The 24,422-nt window shown below is 45.8% G+C and overlaps 1 protein-coding gene across 3 annotated transcripts in view; it reads right to left on the bottom strand.

Annotated features, from left to right (window-relative positions):
* The window catches only part of LOC118385376 (rho guanine nucleotide exchange factor 28), a 123,124-nt gene that overhangs the window by 67,544 nt on the left and 31,158 nt on the right, over positions 1-24,422 (bottom strand). For all 3 annotated transcript variants that reach the window (XM_052521298.1, XM_052521297.1, XM_052521299.1), the window contains 5 exons: positions 20,220-20,370; positions 19,404-19,814; positions 6,714-6,897; positions 6,328-6,502; positions 1,458-1,536 (listed from right to left, as the gene is read on the bottom strand). In XM_052521298.1, coding sequence (XP_052377258.1) covers positions 1,458-1,536; positions 6,328-6,502; positions 6,714-6,897; positions 19,404-19,814; positions 20,220-20,370 — 1,000 coding nt within the window. The remainder of the gene's footprint in view (positions 1-1,457; positions 1,537-6,327; positions 6,503-6,713; positions 6,898-19,403; positions 19,815-20,219; positions 20,371-24,422) is intronic.

Below are 24,422 nucleotides of genomic sequence, written 5' to 3'. Positions count from 1 at the left end.
TAAGACAGTATCTTCATCTTTTTCATCATCTCGACTGGTTCTTAGAAGGGGTCTCAGGCCAACTGAATGTGAGGCCAACCACCGCTCTCTCTCTCCCTACCTCCCTCCTCTGCCTTATTAATCTGTCTCATACAGACCATGGTTGGAAATTAACACACGCCAAATGCGGGTTGATTCTGTCATTGGCGGGTAAGAATGTATATTTCACCAGACACGTTGGCGGAGCATTTGGAAAAAGTATTTTTTCATCCAAAGCCCAGATGTAGAAGTTGGTCGAATAGACAAGAAAGACTCATAAAGTGTGACTTTGTCCTCGTGTTTCTTGGCCAGTTACATCGTTTTGTTCACAAGCTAAGTTGTTTTTCAATGTTAGTTTGAGTTTGCTGCAACTGTCTGCTGCTAAGACGACATTACAGTGTGAGATTTTTTTTTTCCATCACTGATAAGCGAGTGCCCAAGTTAACACTGTAACAGCCCGTCCCTTAAAGGGCCGGCTGAAAATGTCTGTCTCACCTAATGACTGCGCTTGATTGAGCATGGACTTTTATTCATTCACTTTCAGTCATTGTTCAACTAGATTTGTTTTGTGTGCTTCTACATTTCTACTTAGGAGCACATCATGTACTCCTTGTAAAAAAATGTCAGCGTAGAGCCCTGAACTATAATAATAAATAAACCACATTACTCAGCATTTATTGGCAGGGCAGGCTCTTTGTTGATTATTGATGTTCTGCTGTAGAACATTTTATCTGTTTCTTTGGATCTAAATACTGTACATTGGTTAAAAGACACAGGTCACAAAAATGAAATGAAATTAAGCAAGTGATATACTATATTACTAGTAATATATATATATATATATATATATATATATATTTTTTTTTATTTATTTATTTTTTTTTATTATTATTATTATTATTATTATTATAACACATGCTCATCTGTTTTTTGTGCAATTATGGATAAACAAAATATTTTGGCTGGTAAAAAAATCTAAGTTGCTGGTAATTTTTTTTAAACATTTCCCACCCTAATACAGACTCCCTCTCCTTATCCCTGTGCAGTGTGTATCCTGTATAGCATGCGACTTGCTGACATCTGTGTAGTGAGTGTGTATCGTCTGTTTAGTTCATTGAAACACGCTCATGTACATGACACGTGTGTGCTGACTGGGTGGTGTGTGTGGCGTCATGGAGGCACATACACACAGGTCAGCGTGGTGTATGTGTGTGCGTGCATGCGGACTGGGCTGTGCCCTTCTCTCGGTGTGTCTCATGTGCAAACACTGTTCATGGCCTGGTCTTCCTGTTCTATTTGTGGTAACTAAGACTGTCCACTGGTAAATAGTGTGGTTTGGAGAACCGAGAAAAGCACCATGACTCTCTGAACAGAGTTTGAGTTGAAAGACCCATCACTAAGTTAAAGCCACAATCCTGAGTTTGGTGTTTCACCCTCACCTCCGTCACTGGTATCACTTGTATGGACATCCGCTCTGCCACTGTCCTCCATCTGAACATCACCTCTCAGTGCTGAGATCTGTGCCAAAAACAGGAGTTCTGTGACAACATGCTCTTAAAAATAATAATAATATATACATACTGTAGGTAAACTATACTATACACCGCCTATGAATTCCAATGTAAATGCATTCATTATATTATAAAGGTTTTATTACAGTAAAACATAGTCAATGAATTAATTATATTTTCACTTAAGTATGTTTTGAAGTAGCAGCTATATACACTGATTAGCCAGTTTATTAGGTAAACCAATCTAGTAATGGGTCAGACCCTCCTTTGCCTCCAGAACAGCCTGAATTCTTTGGGTCGTGCAAACATTGCTCAATTGGTAACAATGGACCTAATGTGTGTCAGGAAAACATTCCCCAAACCATTAAACCACCGTCACCAGCCTGTACCGTTAACACCAGACAGGATTGGGCCGTGGAGTGCATATGCCAAATCCTGACCCCACTGTTGGTTGAATGCGTGTCTACTGGAGCCGCTTCTTGTTTTTAGCTGATAAGAATAGAACCTGGTGTGGTCAACTGCTGCAATAGCTCATCCATCACAAGGACCGATGAGTTGTGCGTTCAAAGATGCCGTTCTGTACCCCACGGTTGTACTGCGCCATTATTTGCCTGTTTGTGGCCCGCCTGTTGGCTTGCACGATTCTTGCCATTCTCCTTCAACCTCTCATAAATGAGCTGTTTTCGCCCAGAGGACTGCCACGGACTTTGTTTTTTTTGTTTGTTGCGCCATTCTCGGTAAACCCTAGATACTGTCGTGCGTGGAATGCCCAGGAAACTGGCAGTTTCTAAGATACTGAAACCGGAGCACCTGGCACCAATAATCATACCACGCTCAAAGTCGCTTTGTTCACTCGTTTTTCCCATTCTAATGTTCAATCGAACAGTAAGTGAATACCTCGGTGCCTGTCTGCCTGCTTAATATAGCAAGCCACTGTCATGTGACTAGGGCTGTGGCGGTCATGAAATTTTGTCAGCTGGTGATTGTCAAGCAAATAACTGCCGGTCTCAAGGTAATTGACTGTTAATTAACAAACACATTTAGCATCTCCTGTATAGCCTACAAACCACTGGTGCAGACCTTTGGAAAATCTACATTTTAATAAATCCATGTAATTTAGCCTACAGCATCACAATAAATCCATTATTCATTTTTAACTGGTCTAAAGAAACATGATATGAAGAAAATATAGTAAATTTCAGAAGAACATAATAGCATACTCTGCATTGTCCTTATATAAGACCCAGATCTGGCTATGCAATATGGCTGTGGGCGACACTAGTTCGTTTAGCAGACAATATTAGCTTAGAATTCAGTGGCATTATTTTATAATATTTTATAGTATGAAGAATGTGGGTTTTTTTTTTTTTTTTTTTTTTTTTTTACCCGGTTTTCTCCACAATTTCGTGGTATCCAATTGTTTTTTAGTAGCTACTATCTTGTCTCATCGCTACAACTCCAGTACGGGCTCGGGAGAGACGAAAGGTTGAAAGTTTTCTACAAATTATTTTTTTTATAATATGTTTATTATTTTACAATAAAAAATCAAATAAAAAAGACAGCAATACTAACAATGACATTCATTGTACTGTTGAATGGGATAGCCTGGGTCTGGGGCTAGAACTCTATCAAAGGCTCTAGATAAGTAATAAAAAATTAGAGCCCAGTAAACATGTAACTTAGGACATGTCCAGAATAAGTGGGTCAACGTCCCCTCATCCTGCTTGCACCTCTCACACAGTGGTGAGTTGTCCGGGAATATTTTATGCAGTTTTACTTTTGAGTAATGTAACCTGTGTATCACCTTAAACTGTACAAGGTTGTTTCTGGCATTCACTGAACTGTGGTTTATATTCCTGAGAGCTTCTACCCAGTCCTCATCTGAGATTTCTGACCCAAGTTCTTACATTTACATTTACATTTAAGTCATTTAGCAGACGCTCTTATCCAGAGCGACTTACAAATTGGTGCATTCACCTTATGACATCCAGTAGAACAGTCACTTTACAATAGTGCATCTAAATCTTAAAGGGGGGGTGAGAAGGATTACTTATCCTATCCTAGGTATTCTTGTTCCCAAGCCCTTTTAATGGTGTCTGTGGATACCTCTATGTGGGCCTGTAGCACATCATACAGTCTAGAGACCGACCCTTTTGAATGGGGCTTGACAAGGATCAAGCTGTCTAATGTTGGACTATTTGGCTTCATGCCACACTGTGGGATATGTGTCCTTACGAAATTCCTGATTTGGAGGTATCTGAAAAAATGTGTTGTTGACATGTTGAACTTTCCCTGTAGTTGTTGAAATGAAGCTAACTGACCATCTATGTATAGATTACCAATTGTTGTGAGCCCCTTCTCCCTCCACTGTGAAAACACCACATCATCCAATGCGGGGTGGAAAGCATGATTCAGGCAAATCGGGCTGTCAATGTATACAGTGGGTATGTTAAGAAAATACCTAATCTGTTTCCAGATCCTAAGCGTATGACAAATGACTGGGTTAGAGTCATAAGTAGATTTTTTCACATATGATGGGCTATTAACAAGTGCAGGGAGTGAGGAACGTTGACAGGAGGCCTGCTCAATCAAAAGCCATGCAGGCATATCCTTCTGTCTCATCGCAGGTAAACTTTCCCTCCAGAAAGACACAATGTTCAGATTAGCAGCCCAATAATACAGTTTAAAGTGAGGAAGGCCAAAGCCCCCCTCTATTTTGTACTTGCATAAATGCTTCTTTGAAATTCTGGCTGCCTTGTTGTCCCATAAAAATGGAGTTACTTGTTTCTTAAAATAGCTTGTGTGCACATGCGGCTATTCTGTGTTGCGCAGTTCACAAAGAAACAGGTACTCTTATATGCTTAATTTAGAGTTATTAATGTAACTTTAGTTGTGATACAAATGTTGGGAAATGTGTTTTGATTTGTAATACATTTTAAGGCTGCATTATGCGACTAATGAGGATTTGAAAAAAAGTTGTACGAAAGGCATGAGCTCTGCTTTGTTTCTTGCACAGGCTGTACACACTTCATCAGTCTCTCATTTAAAATTCAACAAGCTCTTGATAATGCCTCGAATTTCTCGGCTGCATCCCCTTTGTGTGGCCATAATGCCCCCTAAATAAAATCCATTACTTTTGCGGCAGGGGGCCATTGAGCCCTTGGGCAGAATATAATAATTATAATTCCTTTCTCCCTGCTGCGTGCCGAAGGACCTCTCACTCACATGACTCTCCATCACGTGATCGGGTCTTTCTCACAGGCTACAAGTGAAGACAGACACATTGGGTAGACAACTGCGCACGTCCTTATCCAATTCCAAGGGGCATATTGAAGATATGGGAAGAACTGTCCACATTTACTTTTCGTCAGCCAAACAGATGAGTAGGCCTAATGAACAGCAAAAGCATTAGCCTATGTCAATTCTACTATAGTACCAAAGTTGACCTATTCTATTTTGTACGATAAATAAATATTACAAACATGGTCCGGGACAGTTGTGAGATGCGATCGATCGCAAATTAATAGAACCACTAGCATAAAAAAAAAATGTTTTAAGCAATGAGCCTGACGCAACAGATAAGAAAGTTTAGCCTAAAATGTTGATAAACTGTTGAGTCATTTCTTCGCATTATAAGTGCAGCAATGCGCACAGGTCAGTAGGCTATAAGCGGGAAAGTTACATTAGCAGGAAAACACTATTCTCAAAAGTGACCACAAATGTGATTATGCACATAATTATTTTATTATAAAAGGTGAACATTTATGGTGAAAATGATCTTCCTCAAACTCACGTGCTGTACATGTGTGCCAGTTAGGCTCTAAACCCATTGTAAAGCAGATTAATGCGCTTCATTTTAAGAAGTTATTTGGCCACTTTAGCTGTGATACAAACCTTATCAAAACATATAGGCCTATGTGCTAGGCTACATGAGATGTGCAACTATGGCTCTCATAACGTGTTTGATTAGATTTTCAATTACATTTGCATTGATGTAGAGGGACAATAGAGTGCAGAGGACTAGGCAGTTAGCAAGTTTGGTAGGCTACTAATAACCATAAGCAGCATTAGAGCTGGAAACCTATTTACCGTGACTAAACAGTCACATGGAATTTTACTTCCATCGTGACTCGTAACCGCCGGTGTGGCGGTAGTAGGGTCACCATAACAGCCCTACATGTGACTCACTGTGGTGTACCTAATAAATTGGCCACTGTGTACAGTTACAATTTGCCTATGAATGTTCCCAGTTATTTTATAATCTAGCAGCAGCAATTGGTGGCTACAACAACATTATGTAACTTAATATTTTAACAGACGTATTAATGTCACTATGTTGTATCTATGTCATTCAACAATTAAATTATCACATTTCCTGTGATCATGTTTACGACTCAGTGTGTGTAACATCCACATTACAAACTGTAATTATAGCCATTTTACTGCCTAAGTCAGATCCACCGGTATGCACAAGTCCAAAAACTAGACAAATCACGTGTGGATTAGTTATAACATGTATTAGACAGATCAAACACCAATATAGTTTTTTTGGAGTTTTTAAGTAAGCTTTAGTTTTTCCTTAAATTCTTCAATGTTTTCCTCTCTAATCCACTGGACTCACCTGAAGGTAAAAACACATTGAGCTAAACTGAACAATTCTGGGCCCGTATCCACAAAGCATTGTAGGGAAGGAGCTAGGATCTGTCCATATAAACATATTCATTATGATCCAAAAGGCAAAACTGATCCTAGATCAGCACAGCATGAGACGCTTTGTGGATACGAGCCCTGATCTCACCTGTCTGAGGATATTGTGGTCAGTCAGTTTCTCTCTGAGAACCAGGATGTTGTCCATAACACTGCTCTCAGGGCCCCCCAGGAAGGTAAGGTTAAGGGTGCCAGACCCAGGACATACCCTTAGAACACAAGTCCTATCTGCCCACACAGTGCACACCCCGACAGGGACAGGGGGGCTGTATGGAAGTGAAGTAGGAAGGTATGTGTTAGTTATTTGATTGAGTTGGCCATTTTTTTATGACAATCATCACTCACACAAATCATTGCTCTTGGGTCATTATAGTAAAAGAGACCGTGTCCTCAATTACTTACCTGGTAAAATAAAGGCAATAAATGAACAAACATGATGATGGTATAATCTTTTGAGATGCAGAGGCGGAGACTCACGTGGTAAGCGCCATGAAGAGGGTGTGGTCTCCTCCGTTCTGAGCCAGCTGGAGGGGTGTGGCCCCTTCCTCATTTGGCAGGGTCAGTGCCCTCTGACCCCTGGGCTGGCCAATCAGGAAGCGGGAGAGACTGAGCAAACCCAGACGCACAGAGAGGTGGAGGAGAGTGTCCCTGGACTGGTGCTCTGCAGAGAGAGAGGGAGTGACAGAGTTTATTTATTTATTTTCCCCTGATATTCATACTTCAACTATGTGCACATTGTTTAAAAACTGTACATAGCTAAAAAATATAACATTTGAAATGCCTTTATACCTTTGAAACTTTTGTGAGTGTAATGTTTACTGATTATTTTCACGTTTATTGTTTTAATATTAGTTTTGGCAATGTAAACATGTTTCCCATGCCAATAAAGCCCCTTTCAATTGAATTTAAAAGGTAAGAGGGGGTAAAATAACATGGTAGCCAATGTTAATAACATTGCAGACAACACTGTGTTCCATAAAATAGATGAATACAGACAGTATTTAGGCCAGAGGTGGACCAGCCCTCCGTATAAATAAGAACATTGTGAACTCTTACATCTCCACTATAGATCACTCAACCTGTTATCCTTCACACAATACCTTCACCGTCCACACTATTGTATATACTCCACTCTCTAGACCTAAACACACATATTCTGGCTCCAGGTCAGGTGTGAATGCCGAAATACACTCGGTGAGTGACTGCGCACACACACAGTAATACATGGTATGCACATAGATGGTATGCACTGTAGCTAGAACACATACATTTGTGTCCACACAAAACATGAAACATGACATAATACAGAACATTAATAGACAAGAGCAGAACTACATGTAGGCCCTGCTGTAGCTAACACACAATCCAGATGGGTGTCATGCTGTGTGAAGTCTATCTAGACTATAAAACTGTATGGAGAATGCATACCAACAAAGCAGGTCAGGTATGTCAAACTGGTGTTAGTTATTATACTGGCTTGTATTTTAGGGCTTGTGGTATTGAGAGAAAAAATTAAGTACTACGTTAGCTACAAGTCCTTGGGAAAATTCACCCGTTTGATTCAGGCAGCATATCAAATGGCACCCTGTTCCCTATCTAGTGCACTACTAAGATAGGCCGATATCTCTGCATTCTGAATCGCTGTCCTAAACTTGAACTTTCTCCCCATATTTTTCTCACACTGTGTTCGTTCCCACAGTTACCTATACTGTACCACAAATGCTTAACGATGTACCACATAACCATGACCCAATTACTTGACCAAGAACTGTAAATGAGGGGAAAATACTGTACCTTCCAGGTCAAAAGAAATAAGAAAATGTATTGACAAATGTCCTTAGAGACATTATTGTAACAAACCTAACGCAATGCTAAATCTTAGCACTAGCGCTAAAGGTTCGGGGGTGTGCCAGAAATATTTGAGCTATTTTCACAACCGGAATTATGGATGCAGTAGCTGGCGGTGGTACGAAAAGGCTGGGTTTTAATGAATAAACAAGTTGTAGATGTGTCAAGACTTGACCCCTCACTGGCCAATCAGAACATGCTCCACGGCTAAACATGTGGTTGCTTAAATTGTATTTACCGTCTTTTATGTATTGCGTTGTCATAAACTCCAGTTTGAATGTTCATCCGTTATAGGCTAGTTTGTTAAATAGCCTACAGAAACAAAATAACAAAAATGTATGTAGGCCTATCCCATATTTGCTAAATAGGTTGAACATGTTTGAAGTCCAAATTGCAGTCCTAATTGCATGGCTTTCAATATGGAAATGTATTGTTAAAATTAACATTCACACTGATATAAGGGCGAGGCCTACTGTACATTCCATTATGTCTGCCATGTCAGAGGCATGGACTATCAGAACATTGTCAATAAGCAAGATTAAATTCACAATTCACAAGGCTTAAAAAAAAGAGTGAATAATTCTAATCAAAACAACTTCTTTTAAATAGCCCACAGTATGTCTAAAGACAGGTACCATAATTGCTCCCCATGGACATATAATATTAAGGTCGACTTTGGAGGCTTTTACGCACATCCAAAATTAGAACGGGAGCTGGCTAAAATAAGGATACAGATTCCAAGAATAATAATAATAATAATATATGCCATTTAGCTGACGCTTTTATCCAAAGCGACTTACAGTCATGTGTGCATACATTCTACGTATGGGTGGTCCCGGGAATCGAACCCACTACCCTGGCGTTACAAGCGCCATGCTCTACCAACTGAGCCACAGAAGGACCACATGAGTTGTTACTATCCTTTGTGCAAGCACTTCCAAGAGTTAATGAACAGTGAGCGTGGTGAAATTTGGGGAGCGCATCGTCAGTAGTGTACCTTTGGTTCCTAGGGTGTTTCGGCCTTTCACACTATACACCCTCCCCAAAGGCGGCCAGCGACAGGGTGATCAATCCTACGCTTGCGTCCCATTCCCAATTAGTCATAGGAGTTGCCTTGTTGTTAATAGCCAACATCCCATGGGACTATGCATGGCAGGGGCGTCCTCCTCCCTGAGTCAAGCATTGTTGACCGCATACCTCCTGGCCCTCTCACTTCGGGGCCCAGCTGGGGTCTTTCCTCTTCATCCAGAGTCACTGACTGCTGCCTTCTGCCGCCTCTGACACAGCTTTGATTGCCGAACGCTGGCTCTGGCCCTTAATTCCCAGGTCTCTAAGCAGTCTGGTTGTAGATGTTGCCACAAAACCTCTGCAGCCCACCTCCACTGGTCGGACTTCTGTGTTCCAGCCATGATGCCGTGCTTCGGCAGCTAGATCAGCATAGCGCAGATGTTTTCGCTCATAAGCCTCATCTACTGAGTTTTCCCAGGGTACTGTGAGCTCAATGATGAAGACCTTATTGAGTGAACGGGACCAGAGCACCATGTCAGGTCTTAGGGTGGTGGTTGCGATCTCCGGAGGAAACACAAGTTGCCGGCCAATGTCAGCTAGCATTTTCCAGTCGCGGGCCAAGCGCAGCTGGTCTCGCTCTAATGGTGTAGAGCCGCTCTTCGGTGGTTTAGCCCCTTCTCGGACAAAGTTTGTCCGTAAGGAGTGTGATGCTGCTGTGGGTGGTAGGGAGTTGGTGGCAGCTCGCTTGTCCTCCAGGGCGGACGCAAGGTTTTTAAGGACTTGGTTGTGACGCCAAGTGTAGCGTCCTTGGGTGAGGCTTGTTTTACACCCTGTGAGAATGTGCCTGAGGTTGGCTGGCATGGAACAGAGGGCACAGTCCGGATCTTCACCATACCATTGGTGAAGATTAACTGGTGTTGGAAGGACGTCATATGTTGCTCTGATGGAAAAGCTCAACCGCCTCGCTTCCATGGCCCACAGATCCTTCCAGCTGATCTTCCTCTTCTCCACACTGTCCCATCGAGTCCACTGTCCCTGTTTGGCAAGAGAGACTGCCTTGGCCCACCTTGCAGCCTCCTCCTGATGGCGTACTTCCTGCACTCCCATCTTCCGCCGCTCTGGTGCAGTGGCCTTACTCCAAGCAGCACGGCTAGTTAGCCCAAGGCCTCCTCTCCCTTGCTGAACATGACCCACAATGTCAGCATGTCTGAGGGCTGCTGTTGCCTCCTGGACTGCTTTTCCTGGCCTCCATTTGCGCCCAGTTGCCAAGGTCGGCGCGTTGTTGCTCACCACTGGGTCTTGAGATTCATTCAGTGTCATCTGGAGCCTGGTTTTTGCACACTTGAATTCCTCTGTTAGACTGGTGAGGGCAGCTTGAGGACACCATCTCCATAGAGGCCTATGGTGGTAAGGCATCGTGGAACTCCGAGCCACTTCTTTAAGTAGCCTGTGACTCCTCTTTCCATCTTTTCCACTGTTGAGATTGGAACCTCATACAGTGCTAAGGGCCACAACACCCGGGGTAGGAGACCAAACTGCAGACACCAGGCCTTTAACTTTCCAGGTAGCTGGGTGTTGTCGATGGACTGTAGGCTACTACTGATGTCTTTGTGCAGCTGTTGCACCTGGTCTTTATCCTTCAGGCTTGCATCGTACCACCTTCCAAGGCTTTTTACCGGCTGCTCAGACACTGTTGGGATTTGGTCATCTCCGATGAAGAATTTCAGGTCAGAGAGTACTACCTTCACAATCAAGATGCTGCGTGACTTGGATGGTTTAATCTTCATACGGGCCCAGCTGATGTTCTCCTCGAGTTTTCTGAGCAGTCTCCTGGTGCATGGGACAGTGGTGGTCAATGTTGTAATGTCGTCCATGTAGGCTCTGAGTGGAGGGAGGCGGGAACCAGAGTCGACTCGCTGTCCACCAACAACCCATTTTGAGGATCTGATGATAACCTCCATTGCCATTGTGAATGCCAACGGAGAAATGGTACATCCCGCCATTATACCTACATTCAGGCACTGCCATGAGGTGGTGAACTCTGAGGTGGTGAAGCAGAACTGCAGATCCTGGAAGTACGACTTCACCAGGTTTGTGATGGTGTCCGGTATGTGGAAACATCTGAAGGCAGACCACAGGAGTTCATGGGGCACAAAGCCAAATGCATTGGCGAGGTCGAGGAAGACTACATGGAGGTCCCTTTTCTCCACCTTGGCCATTTGGATCTGGTGCCAGATCATGCTGAAATGTTCCAAGCAGCCAGAGAACCCTGATATTCCTGCCTTCTGTACAGATGTATCGACGTACACGCATTCCTTTGCAGGTACTCGGCCATCCTCTGGGCAATGACCCTAAAGAAGATTTTACCCTCGACATTCAGTAAGGAGATTGGGCAGAATTGGCTGATGTTCACTGCATCCTTCTCCTTAGGGATCAGGACCCCGCCTGCCCTACGCCACACTTTGGGTATTATCTTCTTCTGCCAAGCTGTTCTCATAAGCCTCCAGAGGAACCTCAGGACGTCTGGTGCGTTCTTATACACTTTGTACGGGACTCCATTTGGCCCCGGGGCTGATGCTGTTCTTGCCCGTCGAACTGTGTTTTCCACCTCTTTCCATGTCGGAGGGCTGGTCTCAATATGATGTTCCGGGGGTTCAATAGGTGGGATATCTGATGGGATGGCAAGATGTTCATGTCGCTTTGAGTCAAAGTTTGTTGTTCTCAGGTGCTCCTCTAGGTCTTTCTTTGTTGTTTTTAGAGCTCCACTTTTTTCCTTTGTGAAGAGACTTTTAAGGAACTTGAAGGGATCTTTATAGAATCGAGTTCTAGTTTGTTCTTTCTTCCTTCTGCGGTTCCGTAGGTTCTCTGCTCTACGGAGGGATGCCAACCGGGTTTTGATGTCAGCCTGAAGTGCCTCTATGCCCTCCTTTTCCACTTCCGAGGCCTTCTTCCACTGTTTCTTAAGCTGCCGCCTTTCTTGAACGAGGCGCTTGATTTCTTGTTGCCTCCTGGAAACTGATGGGGTTGGAACCTTTCTCCCGCCTTTTGCCTCTTCCACTCCAAATCTTTCTGTCCCGTACTCATAGATGATGTCCCCATCCTCTCCAACTTCTTCTCCACTGTGCCTCGAAGTTTCTCGAGGGTCAAGGTAAGGTCAATTCACTGTTTCCCACAACTTCTTGTCACTGGCGCCAGGCCACTTCACATACGGTCTGTGCCCTGGTAGTCTCCTCTCGACTGCAGGTCTGGGAGGCTGGGTGAGTTCCACTCCTGTTGTTGGTTCCACCTCAGTTGCTAGTTCGGTGCTTGAGTTTACGTCCTCCATGACAGTGGTACTGATGCACTGCAAACTATGGTTTGCGTCCAGTTGCTGTGCTTCATTCGACTGATTTGATCGCTTTCGCAGAAAGTAATCAATGCGAGTTCTCTGTCTCTCTTTACCCAAACACCCCTTCTTCCCCTGGTGGATCCTCAACCCATGGTGTGATGTAACTTTCCTCCAACCACAGACACATACCTGCATCTGTTTGTGGCCCACTGTTGCAGCAGAACTTGTGACAGTTGCTGTGGTGTTCTCTTGTGCTGTGCTCTCATTACTCGTAGTCGTTTCCAGTCCAGTCGTTACCATGTTGTCAGCCGATGAGTAATCTTCCGCCCCCGCTCTCGCAGACTCTAGGGATATTCTCGTATGTTGACTTTCTGTAGCTAAAGCGGGTGTTTCCAACATACTGCGAAGCATGGGAAACTACAGAAATGGGAAGCTACCCCATGACTGTCCCAGTGGGGTCTATTCCCTCCTGTCAGCCGTCTCTCCGTGCCGCCACAAGGACTTTCCCCTGTTGTCAGCTGATCTTTCTCAGCAGTCACTGGACAAGTCCAGATATTCAGATTCCAAGAACACAGGATGAGATCTTACTATCCTTTGTGCAAGCACTTCCAAGAGTTAATGAACAGTGAGCGTGGTGAAATTTGGGGAGCGCATCGTCAGTAGTGTTAGGGTTAGGGTTAGTGTCAATCAGCTCACTGTTTTGATGCTCCCCAAACTTGATCTTTGAATAAAGATTTGGTGGTTAATATTTATTTCAAAGAATTCAAATGAGCCAAACCCTTTATTGATGGGCTGCTATTTGGCGAATGCATTGGGCAGGACAAAAGCAAACAGCCTTCATTGAGGGGAGGGGAGGCTATGCTTGTTTTGTTGTCAAATTAAATGGAAAAAGAAGCAATCTGTTTATTAAAATAACAGCAATATTTCTAAATAGGATGGGGTCGGAAACATGATATCATAAATCACACCTTTGTCACACTGCGTGCACACGCAGGCCTACATGTCTTTACGCATAATATTTGCGCGTCTACACAAAATACTAGGCTCCTGTCAATTCTATCGTCAATTGTACCGTTGAGGCACATTCAAAAAACAATCTGCCGTTGATATGGCATTACAGGAGGACTGAATAGTTTGGAAGAACGTGTCTTTGGTAATCGTACGAGAGGCGCTCTTTGAAAATGGGGACGGACAGCTTAAGTGGAATGAAGTACGCAGGTATGTGAATTGTGAATCATTAAAAAGCACGAGGGCAAAAACCTCTCAGTAGACCATTTTAAACCACTTTATTTATAGGCTGCTTGGCTAATGCATTGCCAGGATAAAAAAAAATGCACTTATGTGAAGCTACTAAGCCAGCCTTGATGAAGGGGGGTAAGGCTATGGTTGTTTTTAATCAAATTAAACTAAATGGGGGGAAACCTATCATTTTTTATGTTTATAAATACGAGATTCACCGGCACGAAAGGCACATCTCTCGTTTCATGGGCGTTGTCATGGCAGGATAGGCTGCAACATTACATTTACATTTACATTTAAGTCATTTAGCAGACGCTCTTATCCAGAGCGACTTACAAATTGGTGCATTCACCTTATGACATCCAGTGGAACAGCCACTTTACAATAGTGCATCTAAATCTTTTAAGGGGGGGGGGTGAGAAGGATTACTTTATCCTATCCTAGGTATTCCTTAAAGAGGTGGGGTTTCAGGTGTCTCCGGAAGGTGGTGATTGACTCCGCTGTCCTGGCGTCGTGAGGGAGTGTGTTCCACCATTGGGGAGCCAGAGCAGCGAACAGTTTTGACTGGGCTGAGCGGGAACTGTACTTCCTCAGTGGTAGGGAGGTGAGCAGGCCAGAGGTGGATGAACGCAGTGCCCTTGTTTGGGTGTAGGGCCTGATCAGAGCCTGGAGGTACTGAGGTGCCGTTCCCCTCACAGCTCCGTAGGCAAGCACCATGGTCTTGTAGCGGATGCGAGCTTCAACTGGAAGCCAGTGGAGAGAGCGGAGGAGCGGGGTGACGTGAGAGAACTTGGGAAGGTTGAACACCAGACGGGCTGCGGCGTTCTGGATGAGTTGTAGGGGTTTAATGGCACAGGCAGGGAGCCCAGCCAACAGCGAGTTGCAGTAATCCAGATGGGAGATGACAAGTGCCTGGATTAGGACCTGCGCCGCTTCCTGTGTGAGGCAGGGTCGTACTCTGCGGATGTTGTAGAGCATGAACCTACAGGAATGGGCCACCGCCTTGATGTTAGTTGAGAACGACAGGGTGTTGTCCAGGATCACGCCAAGGTTCTTAGCGCTCTGGGAGGAGGACACAATGGAGTTGTCAACCGTGATGGCGAGATCATGGAACGGGCAGTCCTTCCCCGGGAGGAAGAGCAGCTCCGTCTTGCCGAGGTTCAGCTTGAGGTGGTGATCCGTCATCCACACTGATATGTCTGCCAGACATGCAGAGATGCGATTCACCACCTGGTCATCAGAAGGAGGAAAGGAGAAGATTAATTGTGTGTCGTCTGCATAGCAATGATAGGAGAGACCATGTGAGGTTATGACAGAGCCAAGTGACTTGGTGTATAGCGAGAATAGGAGAGGGCCTAGAACAGAGCCCTGGGGGACACCAGTGGTGAGAGAGCGTGGTGAGGAGACAGATTCTCGCCACGCCACCTGGTAGGAGCGACCTGTCAGGTAGGACGCAATCCAAGCGTGGGCCGCGCCGGGAGATGCCCAACTCGGAGAGGGTGGAGAGGAGGATCTGATGGTTCACAGTATCGAAGGCAGCCGATAGGTCTAGAAGGATGAGAGCAGAGGAGAGAGTTAGCTTTAGCGGTGCGGAGCGCCTCCGTGATACAGAGAAGAGCAGTCTCAGTTGAATGACTAGTCTTGAAACCTGACTGATTTGGATCAAGAAGGTAATTCTGAGAGAGATAGCGGGAGAGCTGGCCAAGGACGGCACGTTCAAGAGTTTTGGAGAGAAAAGAAAGAAGGGATACTGGTCTGTAGTTGTTGACATCGGAGGGATCGAGTGTAGGTTTTTTCAGAAGGGGTGCAACTCTCGCTCTCTTGAAGACGGAAGGGACGTAGCCAGCGGTCAGGGATGAGTTGATGAGCGAGGTGAGGTAAGGGAGAAGGTCTCCGGAAATGGTCTGAGAAGAGAGGAGGGGATAGGGTCGAGCGGGCAGGTTGTTGGGCGGCCGGCCGTCACAAGACGCGAGATTTCATCTGAGAGAGAGGGGAGAAAGAGGTCAGAGCACCGGGTAGGGCAGTGTGAGCAGAACCAGCAGTGTCGTTTGACTTAGCAAACGAGGATCGGATGTCGTCGACCTTCTTTTCAAAATGGTTGACGAAGTCATCTGCAGAGAGAGGAGGGGGGGGGGGGGAGGATTCAGGAGGGAGGAGAAGGTGGCAAAGAGCTTCCTAGGGTTAGAGGCAGATGCTTGGAATTTAGAGTGGTAGAAAGTGGCTTTAGCAGCAGAGACAGAGGAGGAAAATGTAGAGAGGAGGGAGCGAAAGGATGCCAGGTCCGCAGGGAGGCGAGTTTTCCTCCATTTCCGCTCGGCTGCCCGGAGCCCTGTTCTGTGAGCTCGCAATGAGTCGTCGAGCCACGGAGCGGGAGGGGAGGACCGAGCCGGCCTGGAAGATAGGGGACATAGAGAGTCAAAGGATGCAGAAAGGGAGGAGAGGAGGGTTGAGGAGGCAGAATCAGGAGATAGGTTGGAGAAGGTTTGAGCAGAGGGAAGAGATGATAGGATGGAAGAGGAGAGAGTAGCGGGGGAGAGAGAGCGAAGGTTGGGACGGCGCGATACCATCCGAGTAGGGGCAGTGTGGGAAGTGTTGGATGAGAGCGAGAGGGAAAAGGATACAAGGTAGTGGTCGGAGACTTGGAGGGGAGTTGCAATGAGGTTAGTGGAAGAACAGCATCTAGTAAAGATGAGGTCGAGCGTATTGCCTGCCTTGTGAGTAGGGGGAAGGTGAGAGGGTGAGGTCAAAAGAGGAAAGGAGTGGAAAGAAGGAGGCAGAGAGGAATGAGTCAAAGGTAGACGTGGGGAGGTTAAAGTCGCCCAGAACTGTGAGAGGTGAGCCGTCCTCAGGAAAGGAGCTTATCAAGACATCAAGCTCATTGATGAACTCTCCGAGGGGACCTGGAGGGCGATAAATGATAAGGATGTTAAGCTTGAAAGGGCTGGTAACCGTGACAGCATGAAATTCAAAGGAGGCGATAGACAGATGGGTAAGGGGAGAAAGAGAGAATGACCACTTGGGAGAGATGAGGATCCCGGTGCCACCACCCCGCTGACCAGAAGCTCTCGGGGTGTGCGAGAACACGTGGGCGGACGAAGAGAGAGCAGTAGGAGTAGCAGTGTTATCTGTGGTGATCCATGTTTCCGTCAGTGCCAAGAAGTCGAGGGACTGGAGGGAGGCATAGGCTGAGATGAACTCTGCCTTGTTGGCCGCAGATCGGCAGTTCCAGAGGCTACCGGAGACCTGGAACTCCACGTGGGTCGTGCGCGCTGGGACCACCAGATTAGGGTGGCCGCGGCCACGCGGTGCGGAGCGTTTGTATGGTCTGTGCAGAGAGGAGATAACAGGGATAGACAGACACATAGTTGACAGGCTACAGAAGAGGCTACGCTAATGCAAGGAGATTGCAATGACAAGTGGACTACACGTCTCGAATGTTCAGAAAGTTAAGCTTACGTAGCAAGAATCTTATTGACTAAAATGATTAAAATGATACAGTACTGCTGAAGTAGGCTAGCTGGCAGTGGCTGCGTTGTTGACTTTGTAGACTAGCTGGCAGTGGCTGCGTTGTTGACACTACACTAATCAAGTCGTTCCGCTGAGTGTAATAGTTTCTACAGTGCTGCTATTCGGGGGCTAGCTAGCTAGCAGTGTTGATTACGTTACGTTGCGTTAAAAGAACGACAATAGCTGGCTAGCTAACCTAGAAAATCGCTCTAGACTACACAATTATCTTTGATACACAGACGGCTATGTAGCTAGCTATGTAGCTAGCTACGATCAAACAAATCAAACCGTTGTGCTGTAATGAAATGAAATGAAAATGTGATACTACCTGTGGAGCGAAGCGGAATGCGACCGGGTTGTTGAGTGCGGAAGTTCTATTCAGTAGACGTTGGCTAGCTGTTGGCTAGCTAGCAGTGTCTCCTATGTTAAGGACGACAAATAGCTGGCTAGCTAACCTCGGTAAATTAAGATAATCACTCTAAGACTACACGCTCTAAACTACACAATTATCTTGGATACGAAGACAGCAAAGACAACTATGTAGCTAGCTAACACTACACTAATCAAGTCGTTCAGTTGAGTGTAATAGATTCTACAGTGCTGCTATTCGGTAGACGGTGGACGTTTGCTAGCTGGCTAGCTGCTGGGCAGATAGCAGTGTAGACTATGTTAGGACAACGAAATACGAAGTTGCAATAGAAGTTCTGACTGTTTCACTTTGCTGTCCTCTTTCTTTTCCTTTTTCTTCTGTCCTTCTTTTGTCCTTATTTTGTCTTCCTTTCTTCTGTTAACTAGATATTTTTTGTTGTTATTCTTTGTAAGCTAGCTAGCTTCTTCCAGGAGAGTCCCTAGCAACTGCTTAGCAACAAGTAAACAATTCTGCTAGCAATTCAGCTAGCTAAGATAACTGTACAATTTTATGAAAAATAGTTAATTTTTCAAAAGCCTGTCTTTTTTGGTTTGTTCCTTGTTTTGTCTTCTATTGAGTCTTGCAGTTTTCTCTTGATTTTTTCGATGTACTTCACTCTTCACATTATCAACTGCGTGAACATTAAGACCTGCTAAAACATCCCATTAGCGCTGCATGAAAATGTCACTTTTGCACTTGTTTTTAAGGACACCTCAAATATTCCCAACCCTCCTACCTCAACAGCAAGTTGATGTTAGTCAGGTAAATTGCCGAACCTGGCGTAAGGGCTGGAAAATGCCTGTTTTTACATGACAAAATTGCAAACTAACATGTTTGACATTTGCGCCTCCTTGGCGGAAGCGAAAATAGAGCCCAAGATGTACGTCTCATTTGCAAAAGCTTCAAATTATATTTATAGAGAGAGAGAGACAGAGACAGAGAGAATGTGAAAAGGAGAAAGAGCGAGAAAGACGGAGCGTACTGAGATTCCTGTCCCGTAGTGGAGACCGACACTCAGGCACACAGACAATACGCGACCTTTCCGATGAGACGGGCAAGCATTGAAGAGAACAATTTACAAAACACAATCCCCCCTCTTACGTAAGAAGCTGTGGGTGAACTTGGCCTGTGGCTAGAATGGAGTGCTTTTCTCTATCCCCTTCACTCTTCCCTTCTCAGTATGACATACAAAGTCCAAACTAACGTCCAAACTAATGTCACCACGATCCTTGTGCTTTCACTAGCTTGATCAAGTTAAATAACGAGTTTTGATAATGAGTTTTGCGTGCGTTTAGGCTTCCGTTTGAATCTGGCCATAGCGGTGCCAGTCTGTCTCTGCCAGATGGTTGTTCTGTTGGCCTGATTGGCAAGGTATCCATGTGGCATTGTTGTTGTGTTACATGCAGAAACAGGCTGGCACCAGAGATGGTGTTTGTCTATAGCATTTCCTCCATAAAACGCTCATGTGACAATGAACATGACATAAGAACATTGAAAAAGAGTATGTGTAGTCTGCATTATTACCCTTACCATGGTTCCATGGCACCAGCTACAGTAAGTACAAGTTGAGTTAAGTGAGTGTTGTTCTGTGTGTGTGAAATGTTATGACTGAAAAATGATGGTAATCATCTGAATACATCTGTGTAGCCAATACAGAAGCTATTGTTTTCATTGTTTTATTTCAATAATTATTTATCTTTCTGAACAGGGATAACTGTCTTGGGGCATATCTTCCTTACCTGTTACTGATTGTAATCTATATGACATAGGCCTATTGGCTAGGTGGATAACGTTGTTTTATATTGTATTGTATAGGATAGCTAGTTACCTTCTCTAGGTTGGCTGGCCTTGCCGCTCCACTCCAGAGGGTAGTCCAGGTTGGCCATGGCCTGGGTTATCCTCTCATCCATCTCCCTGAGACGACACTCCACCTCTGGATCAGGTCTGGGTCTCCCACCCCCATACCCATCCTCCTGGTCTGTCTTCCCCAGATAGTTCTCTCCTGAGCCAGCACTCCTGTCACCCTCCTTGTTCCCCTCCCCTGGAGCTGCTGAAACCCTCCTCAGGACCTCCAGGTGGCTCTGGGGACTCAGACAGTCGCTATTGGCTAGCAGGTACTCGGCCACTTCCTGTGGCAAATCACAGACGTAGTCCAGCCAGGCCCCGCCTCCACAGGGCTTGGCTCTGCCCTCTGTGTGGCAATAAGCTGTGACAGAGACAGTCTCCTGAAGGTCATGACCTGTGGAGGAGAGGAGACGAACAGACGACTGATGATGGAATGTGACAACAATACGGTCTGAGAGTCCTGCTGATACCGAGGCTGTCCTAATATGGACACAATAAGACAATAATAGTTTTCTGCTCCCAAACATGATTTCTATTGAAGATTGTGATCTAGCAACAATGTTTGGACCAACATGGTCTTCATTAAGTTAGGCAAACTACTGCTATGAATATATCTACTGGCTTTATTAGAATCCATGTTATTTATGACCTAACATTTGAATAAAAGGGGAACTAATGATAACTGGAGGCAATGACCCTGTATCAAACTAAGGATTCTGTTCTAACCTCAGTCAGTAGCCCTGTGTGTGACCGTCAGACTGATCTGGGATCAATGGGCACCAGCAATTGTGGGACTCACCTGGAACAGTGAAGCACAGAGACTTTCCATCCTCTGTTCTCTTCCCTACAGTAACATGGGCTAGTCTGGAACCTTCTAAAACCACATAGAACTCTGTCTGTTCTGGTTCTAGATCTGGAACCTGCAGAAGAGCACACACTTCCAATTGGCCCTGAGAAGAGAGACCGACAGAGAGAGAACAAGAGAACAAGAGAAAGACAAATAGAGAGAAAGGGGGTGGGGATAAAAAGGGTTTTACTGTGTGATATCACGATATGGTTTAATTGGTTTTCTATCTAGAGAGAAGAAAGACAGCTCATCAACACATTCCTGTGACTGTTCATCAAGGACACCATTCATAACGTTACATTATGGACTATAACTAATGTTCTCTGAAGGAAAGTAACAAGGTACAATACCACTATAGGGAGTCGTACTCTCGCAACTTCGATTGAAGAACTAGAATCACACCTGACAGGGCCAATGAAACTATGGGGAATGGAGTCCCGCCTCAACGGATACTAAATGAAATGGCCCATGGCAGACCTCTCAGACCTCAACCCCGCAAGATGCAATAGACTGGGTATGTGCATCCTGCGTGCTGCTTCATGACCATTTCCTGGCCCAGCTGTAAGCATCGCCCAACTCAACGCAGCATAAATATCCCCTGCAGTCAACCCTTTAAATAGCTGCCAGACCCCTGGTGGAGTGGGCCTGCACGCCGCTAGGTAACCTTTGCCCCTTCCTGCTATATGCCACCTTAGTCTCCAGGGGCAAACTGAGTACAGGAAGGGTGTACGGATAATGTGTGGAGGTCCCCAACACATTTAACCCGAGGCCAAAGCCATGAGCAGGGAGGTCTTGTGGGAGAGGATCTTCAGATCCGACTCCAGAGTCTCAAAGGGGGCCGCATTCAGTGCCTCCAAAACTAGAGCCAAAACGCATGTAGGTGTAATAGGTTTAGAGACCAGTCTGAGACTGTGCACACCTTTCAGGAACAGCACAGGGGGTGGCCACCCGGTGTGGCTCTGTCAATTCCCACATGACGCCCTGAGATAACGGCCATGTACACTTGGAGAATGCCCGATCCTCCTCCCAGACCTCAAACGCCTACCTCTTTCACACATACAGTTGTGGAACTGGTAACAACAACTTTCAGAGGTAAACCTCTAGCAAATCTGAAAATCTACGGCTTGGGGCGCCAAACCTGCCTATGTGCCTGGGACAACGGGAGTTGCCACGGGACCTCATCCAACAGGCTAATGATCTCCGTGAACCAAGGCCGCCTGGGCCAATGGGGAGCCAAAAGAATCAATGATAAGCCCTCCTGGCGCAACCCTCTCCAATGTGGGCTGAATCAGCTCCACGGGAGGAAATCCATAAAGGAGGCTCCGAGGCAACTGGAGCGCCAGGGGGTCCGTTCCCAACGGAGAGCTCGGGTCCCTCTGACACTGCATGTTTTCTCACGATGTGGAAAGGTCTAGGTTGGCCCTGCCTGAACCTCTCCCATATCTGGGTAACCACCCAGGTGTCTAGCCACCTAGGGCCACCCTGGATAGCAGATCCGGACCCGAGCAAAAGCGAGTGCGCCCCGCAGCAACAGAGAGCGTACCAAAGCGAGGTCAGGGAGAGACCGCCCCCCTGCTTGTTGATGTAAGCTACTGTCGTCATGTTTTCAGGTCTGACCAGCACATGCCAGCCCAACAACGAGGGAGGAGAAGCCTGAGTGCCAAATACACTGTCAGAAGCTCCAGGTAATTGATATGCCAGGCACTCTGTGCCACAGTCCATACCCCCAGAATCGAGTAGCCATTGCACAGCACGCCCCATCCATTTAGCTGGGGGACTTACAGTCATGTGTGCATACATTCACCTTGCAGAATAACACCTGGCCCATGAGAACTGAGCCACACCACTCCTTGGGGGGGGGTCTGTCGTGACCACCTTGCAGAATAACACCTGGCCCATGAGAACCGCTTGCGACAGTACCTGGGGGTCTCCCCACTGGACCAGTGCTCGAAGGCATGCCAGGGACACCTGAATCGCCCGATTTAGATTAAATGTGTCCAATCCAGTGGCTAGCACCCAACGCTGGAAAGGCTGCATTAATAATAGCCCCAGGGGAACGACTACTATCATAGAAGCCATCATCCCCAGTAGGCGCAGGAATTGACGAAAACGCACTGTACGACACATCCGAACTTGGGCCAAGCAGAGCCGTAAACCAGTGCTGCCCGTGGGAATCAGCTATATCCGAATAGGTCGATCCCCAGTGTGGATCCATTGGCCTTTGCCCTGCTCCAACCTCCAGGCCTGCCACATCCTGATTATAGCCTATTTTTCTAAAGCCTATAACCAACATGACTTTTAACTTAACGCTCTCATGATGGTGATGAAAAGAACCACAGCTGGGTCACGCTAACCCATCTGTGGTCTCTTGGGGATCAGGAGTCATTAGAGCAGGGCTCTGTAGCGTGATCTTTCTGAGTGACACACACACACACACACACACACACACACACACACACACACACACACACACACACACACAATGTCAGGGGAGCCAGCCCTGAGCTACTGCAACAACAACAAGTTCAACAGCAAGTGGCCTGAATAAATAGCCTAGTAGCCTCAAAACAATAATGACTTTGAAAAACAGAAGACGCATCTGATATTCTGGCAGGACTCACCTACACTTACAAGTGCACGCGCGCATGCACACACACAAAAAAGCACATGAACACACACACTACCGCCTAGTTTAACTTCCCTGGTCTTTGAATAATGTACAATCGCAACTATTGGAGCTGTGTTCTGCTATTCAGTGAAGTGCAAAGTAGATCCGAAGTAGAGAAACAGGTTCTAATCCGCTTACATAATCATAATAGGACTGATCTGAATGGCCCTTATTAAAAACAAATGACTTCATGGATCAGCTTTGATGAAATGAAATCAAATTTTATTAGTCACATGCGCCAAATACAACAGTGAAATGCTTACTTACGAGCCCCTAACCAACAATGCAGTTTTAAAAAAATAAGGATAAGAAATAAAAGAAACAAACAATTAAAGAGCAGCAGTAAAATAAAAATAGCGAGACTACATACAGGGGGTACTGGTACAGAGTCAATGAGCGGGGGCACCGGTTAGTTGAGGTAATATGTACATGTAGGTAGAGTTATTAAAGTGACAATGCATAGACGATAACAGAGTAGCAGGGTTGTAAAGGGGGGGGGGGGGTGCAAATAGTCTGTGTAGACATTTGATCAGATGTTCAGGAGTCTTATTGCTTGGGGGTAGAATCTGTTTAGAAGCCTCATAGAGACTTAGACTTGGCGCTCCGGTACTGCTTGCCGTGCGGTAGCAGAGAGAACAGTCTATGACTAGGGTGGCTGGAGTCTTTGACAATTTTAGGGCCTTCCTCTGACACCGTCTGGTATAGAGATCCTGGATGGCAGATGGCAGGAAACATGGCCCAAGTGATGTACTTGGCAGTTTGCACTACCCTCTGTAGTGCCTTGCGGTCGGAGGCCGAGCAGTTACCATACCAGGCAGTGATGCAACTGGTCAGTATGCTCTCAATAGTGCAGCTGTAGAACCTTTTGATGATCTGAGGACCCAGGCCAAAGCTTTTCAGTCTCCTGGCGGGGAATAGGTTGTCATGCCCTCTTCAAGACTGTCTTGGTGTGCTTGGTACATGTTAGTTTGTTGCTGATGTGGACACCACGGAACTTGAAACTCTCTACCTGCTCCACTGCAGCCCCTTCGATGAGAATGGGGGCGTGCTCGGCCCTCTTTTTCCTGTACTTCACAATCATCTCCTTTGTCTTGATCACGTTGAGGGAGAGGTTGTTGTCCTGGCACCACACGGCCAGGTCTCTGACCTCCTCCCTATAGGCTCTCGTTGTTGTCGGTGATCATGGCCTACCACTGTTGTGTCATCGGGATAATTAATTATGATGTTGGTGTCGTGCCTGGCCATGCAGTCATGAGTGAACCGGGACTACAGGAGGGGACCGAGCACACACCCCTGAGGGGCCCATGTGTTGAGGATCAGCGTGGCAGATGTGTGTTACCTACCCTTACCACCTGGGGGCGGCCCATCAGGAAGTCCAGGATCCAGTTGCAGAGGGAGGTGTTTAGTCCCAAGGTCCTTAGCTTATTGATGAGCTTTGAGGGCACTGTGGTGTTGAACGCTGAGCTGTAGTCAATGAATAGCATTCT

The sequence above is a fragment of the Oncorhynchus keta genome, chromosome 6, assembly GCF_023373465.1.
Source record: "Oncorhynchus keta strain PuntledgeMale-10-30-2019 chromosome 6, Oket_V2, whole genome shotgun sequence".
NCBI lineage: Eukaryota > Metazoa > Chordata > Actinopteri > Salmoniformes > Salmonidae > Oncorhynchus > Oncorhynchus keta.
The sequence above is the reverse complement of the archived record's forward strand: the minus strand, read 5'-3'. Positions and strand labels throughout refer to the sequence as shown.